This window comes from Rhinoraja longicauda, chromosome 13 (assembly GCF_053455715.1).
Source record: "Rhinoraja longicauda isolate Sanriku21f chromosome 13, sRhiLon1.1, whole genome shotgun sequence".
In the NCBI taxonomy this organism is placed as follows: domain Eukaryota; kingdom Metazoa; phylum Chordata; class Chondrichthyes; order Rajiformes; family Arhynchobatidae; genus Rhinoraja; species Rhinoraja longicauda.
Window position 1 is genome coordinate 2,885,067 of NC_135965.1, and position 8,070 is coordinate 2,893,136.

Consider the following 8,070-nt stretch of genomic DNA (forward strand, 5'->3'; position numbering starts at 1 on the left):
CAGGTCAGGAACCTTGCACTTCCAACAACTGCGACATGAAACTGATGCCAAACTGGCGACACTGTACACTGTCTCAGTGTACTGCTGCTATACACTTGTATTGTATCTGAGATGCTTATCTAATATGTATCTAAGTGCTTATGTAGAGTGATACTTGTACTGGACTCAATACAACAATAAATTACACTGTACCTCGTACATACCACCAATAAAGTAGCATGTTTAAACTTAACTTTCGCCAAAAAAAATCAACTGAAGGCGAAGAACAATGAAGTTTTATGATCATGTTAGCTGACCAGAGGTTAACCAGAGGTTTCTTAAGTATATTGTGATGTAACTAGACTGTAATCATTAAACTTAATGACTCTCCTTATTTAGTCCCGCATCATTTTACCTTTGGAGAACAGAGAAAATACAGCACAAGAGCGGTCTTTGGGCCACAGTGTCTGTGTCAACCATAATGCCAACGAAAACTAATTCCAGCATCTGCCACACATATGTTACTCCATTTCTCTGACTTGTTGTGCCTGTCTAAATGCCTCTTCAACATTACAGTGGTATCTGCTTCCATCACTTCCCCTGGCAGCACATTCCAGACTCCTTCCACTCTGTGTGTAAAGAAAAACGGCCTCATAAATTGGGTATCATTTACAAAACAAGCATTTTAACTAATTTCCAAGAAAAAATAATGGGGAGAGGTGAAAATGACTGCATATAGAAAAAAATAGGTGACATACATACTTAGTAGTTTGAAATTAATATGGATAAAATTGAGATGAACGTTTACTTGCCAATTAACATATCCCTTGACGACAAAGCAGCGATTGAGGTAGTTTGAATAATAAATTAGATGACAAAAAATTGTAAACAAATAAGAAATGAATCAATGGGGTTAAGTTCCGATGAACTCATCGTAAACTGAAAATATTGTACGCGGAAATGCATTTAATGCACCCTGTCACGTGGCCGGAAGCGAGCTGCGGGTCGCTGCCGTTGGCCAGCGTTTGCACCATTGTAAAGTCGAAATATTAGAAGTCGAAGCATCGTTAGTCGGGGAGCATCTGTATAAAGTAAACAAGCAGTGTTTGCTGATATTTCAGATAGCAAATTGTCCGGAGGTGGTAAATCTGCATTGAGGGTTGATGCGAGCATGTCAGTACTTGTACAAACTGTCATGGATTCTGAATAAAGTTGTGGAAACAAACGTTCTAGAAGACAGTTAAACTTTTAGATTTAGATTTAGTGATACAGCGCAGAAACAGGTCCGCTTCGCCCAGCGATCCCCACACACTAACACTATCCTACACACACTAGGGACAATTTTTACGTTTGCCCAGCCAATTAACCTACATACCTGTACGTCTTTGGAGTGTGGGAGAAAACCGAAGATCTCGGAGAAAACCCACGCAGGTCACGGGGGGAACGTACAAACCCCGTACAGACGGCGCCCGTAATCAGGATCGAACCTGAGTCTCCGGCGCTGCATTCGCTGTAAGGCAGCAACTCTACCGCTGCGCCTGTGCAATATGTTTGGATGGATGTACGTAGATAGAATGAAAGGCATTTTTATCTTGCAAATTTTAAAGAAGGGCAAGAATGAATTGTTTCTCTGGTTTTTTTTGCAGCATACAATAAAAGCTCCAAAGGATGGGGTGATTGAGAAAATTCTGTTCAAAGAGGGTTCGCAAGCTAACCGACATGCTCCATTGGTAAAATTTGTGGAGGACGTTTCCCAATGAATTTAACTCAGATTCTTTTGGTCTATATGGGCAAAAACTATGATTTACAAATAACTTTTCTTCCATATGTCTGTTGAATAAAATTAGTTTGTTTTACTCCAAATAAGTTATTTGGACCAATTGCAAATGGGCAGTATTTATAATCTACACTTAGATCAGCCTACTATAATACCCAAACTGCAACAAAATGTCGTGTCTGCCTATTACTTGGTAATTGGGCTCTTACTTTTGATTCTAAAATTACTTGATCCACTGGTTCTCGGCTACCTGGGAATGATAGGGTTACATTTCAATGTGATAACTGTTTTAAACTCTTACGGAAAGAGTGTTGATAATTGCCAATGTATCTAATAGTTTTGGGCTAGTCACACTACAGGGTTTCTGACTTTTGATAATTTTTTAATATATGTAAATGTTACCATGCTAATTGTAATATTCTAATCTGTAACCATGAGAAAATATGTCCTAAAAATTATTTTCTGAATTAACTTCTTGCACTTCACTTTCAGTTTAGGTGATTGGATTGTTTTTTTATCTTTGTTGCATGGGTTGAACATCTATGACCAGAGCACCTTGACATTATAAAAACTCATTGAGATGTATTCTGTCAGTGTGCACAAAGTGTGCCTTTAGAAATAAGAGCAAATGTACTTGCTCTTATTTCATAGAAATTAATTGAGCCACTTAAAATATTGATATCTCTGTACTGTGGAGTGATACCGTTTGGAAATAGGCCCTTCTGCCTAACTTGCCCATACCAGCTAAAATGTCCCAGCTACACTAGTCCCTCCTGCCTGCGTTTGGTCCATATCCCTCCAAACCTGTCATATCCATGTACCTGTCTTAACTGTTTCTTAAACGTTGGGATAGTTGAATTCGATAGATATTAGCATATACTACATTGGAAATTGGTTGTAAGCTGAATGTTGCTGATTTCTTCTGGGTTATGAAACCCATGATGTAGAGAGTGGAGGGCAGCACATCTGTTTGGCTTCTTCACAGGCCAACCCGTGTTTTCATAAGTGATAGAAGCAGAATTTAGGCTATTCGGCCCATCAAGTCCACTCTGCCGTTCAATCATGGCTGATCTATCTCTCCCTCTTAGTCCCATTTTCCTGTCTTCTCCCCATAACCCCTGATACCTGTACTAATCAAGAATCTATCTCTGCCTTAAAAATATCCATTGACGGCCTCCAAAGCCTTCTGTGGCAATGAATTCCCTCTAACTAAAGAAATTCCTCCTCATCTCCTTCCTAAAGGAACATCCTTTTCTTCTGACGCAGTGACCTCTGGGCCTTGACTCTCACCTAATGCAAACGTCAATAGTCAATAGTCATTTATTTGTCACATACACATAAATGTGCAGTGAAATGAAACATTACCCGCAGTTCAACAATAAGACCAATAAGAATAATCAATAAAAATGTAATAACACGTACAATCATAAACTAACACCAAACAAAAGAAACATCCATCACAGTGAGTCTCCTCCAGTCCCCTCCTCACTGTGATGGAAGGCCAGAATGTATTTTTCTCTTCCCCTGCCGTCTTCTCCCACAGTCAGGCTGTTGAAGTTGCCCCGTCGGGGCTCCCGACATTGAAGCCCCCGCCGGACTCCTCTCCACATCCACTCTATCCAAGCCTTGTATGAGTCAAAGGACAGCTTAATGGTATCCAATGCACTCAAGGATTAAAGAGGCAAAAAAAACAGCCTGGAAAGTCAAGGTGGGAGGAATAACTGGGCTGGAGAATCATTTTAAACAAAGCTAAAGCTCATTAGTTACAGAGAAAATGTATTCATTTAAAGTTAGTGCTTTATGGAGCTAACTGGAACAGTTGCTTCTATTCTAATTTCATGTGGCAGCCTTACGGCACAGAATAAATTAAAAATCAGGTTTTGCGATTCTGTTTGTTGACATATAACATGGAAAAGAAACTCGGCATTTTTATTTTTTCATCATTGGTCTCAACCCCCTAAATAATGAAGCCACTTTTTTTGGAAGTCAGAAGAAGAGGCAAATGCAAGATGAGTTATTTAATATGAGACTTTATTCTTGTGGTGGTAGATATTATGCATACGGGCTTTGCTTGAGGGAATAACAGGTAAATACAAAATCTGAAAGTATAACCAGCGAGAAGCCAAGATTTCTAGAAACTTGATCCATCTCTTTTGCAAATGTTGTTCCTTTTCAGGAAACATAATGACACAATCAATATGATAAGCTATTTATGGTTGTGGTCATCCAGTGTGGCCTCTTATTGTCTTTGAGGTCATTTTGAATTGTATTATTTGTATAAATATAAAGCAATTAAAATATAAAATCAAACATTGTGCCTATATGCCAATTTTTGAGCAAGCGGTGAATGGGAAGAAAGATATTATTTCGTATGGAATGGGGAAAAAAGTAAACTTTTGGAAGCTATTCAGAGATCACCACATGCCAAGCATTGTGACAGGGAAATGTATGCTGGCACAAGTGAACCAAGAGTAGAAGCAACTGTGCACTTAGACCCAGTGTATCATCAGAGTTTCCGATTCCAGGTTCGCAAATCAGAATGTGTATGAAGGAACTGCAGATGCTGAATTAAACCGAAGATAGACACAAAAAGCTGGAGTAACAGGCAGCATCTCTGGAAAGAAGGAATGGGTGACGTTTTGGGTCAAGACCCTTCTTCAGACTCAAGGAGAGTCTCGACCCGAAACGTCACCCATTCCTTCTCTCCCGAGATGCTGCCTGTCCCGCTGAGTTACTCCAGTATGTTGTGTCTATCTTCGCAATTCTGAAATTCCTGTGAGAAAAAAGGAATACTGCAGTTTTAATTTGCATATGCAAAATTCCTCCTCAATTAATAGATTAGTTAATTTAAAAAAAATAAGAAATACAAATAAATGTTATTTAAAGTGCTGCATACAAAGTATGCTTACATACAAAATAGGCTTTTGAAAAAGGAGTATTATTCTAGGATTTTGTTGGATGGGGCATTCAGTGAACTCATTTTTATTTTTGTGAGTTTTTTTCTCAATAGACAATAGGTGCAGGAGGAGGCCATTCGGCCCTTCAAGCCAGCACCACCATTCAATGTGATCATGGCTGATCATTCTCAATCAGTACCCCATTCCTGCCTTCTCCCCATACCCCCAGACTCCGCTATCCTTAAGAGCTCTATCTAGCTCTCTCTTGAAAGCATTCAGATAATTGGCCTCCACTGCCTTCTGAGGCAGAGAATTCCACAGATTCATAACTCTCTGACTGAAAAAGTTTTTCCTCATCTCAGTTCTAAATGGCCTACACCTTATTCTTAAACTGTGGCCATGAATTATTTTACCTTCCTCTGTATCAAAGCCGGTGATTTTCTGCTAGTCCAGCCTACCCAATCTGAGAGTCTTGATGAAATTGTCGCCAGGCGTCTTTGATCTTAGGTACAGTCCCATGGTTGTGACTGACCCTGTTCTATTGCAGCCTCCATAAATATACTTCCAGCAAATATTTCAGATCAACGAGTTTGAAAGAAAATAACTTCTTTGGCCCCTATTTCCCCCCCTCTTCCCGCAACTGAAATACGTCTCTTCTTTCCCCTTGTTGATCTATGTATGGCATCAAGTTACACAGCCTAGCCTTCATGGTCTGTCTACTATTCTCAGGATAAAAATCACAACAACCCATTGTTAAAATTGAAAATGGAAATTTGTGTTTTAAATTAATAAATAAACTTTTGCTGGTTGTGTGTACTCAGTGAATGGATTACGTTCAGATACTTTTTAATGAAATATTTAACTTGGTTGCAAGATTCAATGCAAACGAGAATTAAAGTTCATTTTTGAAGCAAAACTTCCTGTGATTAACATGGCAATTGTAGAATCAACATCATAATTAACCAGCATCTGAAGAAAATGATTGATTTTCAATTTCAAATGAAAATGAAAATGTTCATTTTCATTTTCATAGACCAATTAGCTCAACTAGCATTTTTTCTTTTGAAAATCAAGGAACTGTAGGTGTGTAGAGTTATTCAACATGGAAACTGGTCCCTGAACTCAGCTCATCCATACCGACCAAGTTGTGTACTTGATCTGTTCCCATTTGCCTGCAATGGATCCATATCCCTGCACACTTCCTATCCATGTACCTGTCTGAACACCTTTGAAGCATCATCACTTCAGCTACCTGCCTCCACAGTTTCCTCTGACTGACTCCACATATCTGCTACGTTCTATGTGGAAAAAGTTGCTCCTCGGGTTCTCCTTGGATCTTTCACCTCTTCGTCCTAAACCTATGACCCCTCCCCTACCCCAATGCTCCACTACCCAAGGAAAAACACTGTGACCATTTACCTTATCTATGCCACACATGATTTTCTAGACCTCACTATAGTCATCCCACAGTATCCCACGCTCCAGGGAAAAAATCCCCAGACTGTCCTCATAACTCAAGCACTCTAGTCCCATTAACATCTTTGCAAATCTTTTCTGCACTCTTTCGAGCTGAATTATATTCTTCCTTCAGTTGGATGCTCAGAGTTACATTCCATGTGTATACAGTTCATAAGTGACAGGAGCAGAATTAGGCCATTTGGCCCATCAAGCCTCTGCCATTCAATCATGGCTGATCCATCTCTCCCTCTTGGCCCCATTCTTCTGCCTTCTCCTCATAACCCCTGACACCTGTACTGATCAAGAATCTATCTCTGCATTAAAAATATCAATTGCCTTGGCCTTCACAGCCTTCCATGACAATGAATTCCACAGATTCACCACCCTCTGACTAAAGAAATTCCTTCTCATTTTCCTAAAGGAACGTCCTTTAATTCTGAGGCTATGAACTCTGGTCCAAGACTCTTCCCACTAGTGGAAACACCCTCTCAACATCCACTCTATCCAGGCCTTTAACCTTTCGGTAAGTTTCAATGACGTCCCCCCTCATTCTTCTAAACTCCAGCAAGTGCAGGCCCAGTGTTGACAAATGCTCAAGTTGCAATATGGCATTCCCAATGCCTTTCCTCAGAGCCCTGACCAATAAACACAAGCCTGAAAAATGTCTTCATTCCAGCCCTTCATCAGATTGTATGTCTTCATCAGAATGTCTTCATTCCAGCCCTTCATCTTTTGTATTCTGAATCGGGATCGAGAAACATAGAAAATAGATGCCAGAGGAGGCCATTTGGCCCTTCGAGCCAGCACCGCCATTCATTGTGATCGTGGCTGATCAACCACGATCAGTAACCCGTGCCTGCCTTCTCCCCATATCCCTTGATTCCACTAGCCCCTAGAGCTCTATCTAACTCTCTTTTAAATTCATCCAGTGAATTGGCCTCCACTGCCCTCTGTGGCAGAGAATTCTACAATTTCACAACTCTCTGGGTGAAAGTTTTTTCTCATCTCAGTTTTAAATGGTCTTCCCTTTATTCTTAGACTGTGGCCCCTAGTTCTGGACTCCTCCAACATTGGGAACATATTTCCTGCATCAAGCTTGTCCAGTCCTTTTATACGTTTCTATGAGATCCCCTCACATTCTTCTAAATTCCAGTGCATACAAGCCCAGTCTTTCCTCATATGACAGTCCATTCATCCCGGGGATTAACCTGGTGAACCTACGCAGCAAGGATGTCCTTCCTCAAATTAGGAGACCAAAACTGCACACAATACGCCAGATGTGGTCTCACCAGGGCCCTGTACAACTGCAGGGAAACTGTCAATACTCAGTCAGAAAAATGTGCAAAAGTAGGAAAGGTCATCAGACAATTACCTGAACGTGACCGGGGTACATTTTAGTCATAAGAACCTGCAGATACTGGTTTACAAAAAAAGACACAAAGTGCTGCAGCAACTCAATGGGACAAGCAGCTCTGGCGAGCATGGATAGGCAACGTTTCATGTCAGGACCCTTCTTCACACTGATTGCAGAGGGGGGAGGAAGCTAGAAGAGAGGTGGGGGCGGGACAATATATTTTCTGTTTCGATTTGTGTTTTATGAAGCATCTGGAAAATAAAAGTTACTCTCCAGGATTTGGTGATACGTTACTCTCACTTTTCTAAATGATGCAATATAAGGCCGGCACAGTGGAATAAGGTCGAGCTACTGCCTTACAGCGCCATCCGGGTTCGATCCTGACCACGGGTGCTGTATGTACGGAGTTTGTACGTTCTCCCCGTGACCTGCGTGGGTTTTCTCCGAGATCTTCAGTTTCCTCCCACAGTCCAAACACTTACAGGTTTGTAGGTTAATTGGCTTGGTATAAATGTAAATTGTCCCTAGTGTGTGTCCGATAGTGTTAGTGTACGGGGATCGCTGGGCGGCGCGGACTCGGTGGGCCGAAGGGCCTGTTTCCGCGC

At 41.0% G+C, this 8,070-nt stretch overlaps 1 protein-coding gene across 1 annotated transcript in view; it reads left to right on the plus strand.

Annotated features, from left to right (window-relative positions):
* The window catches only part of mccc1 (methylcrotonyl-CoA carboxylase subunit), an 84,747-nt gene extending 80,702 nt beyond the window's left edge, over positions 1–4,045 (plus strand). The window contains exon 19 of the mRNA XM_078410200.1: positions 1,626–4,045. Coding sequence (XP_078266326.1) covers positions 1,626–1,739 — 114 coding nt within the window. The 3' untranslated portion in view covers positions 1,740–4,045. The remainder of the gene's footprint in view (positions 1–1,625) is intronic.
* The last annotated feature ends 4,025 nt before the right edge of the window (positions 4,046–8,070 follow it).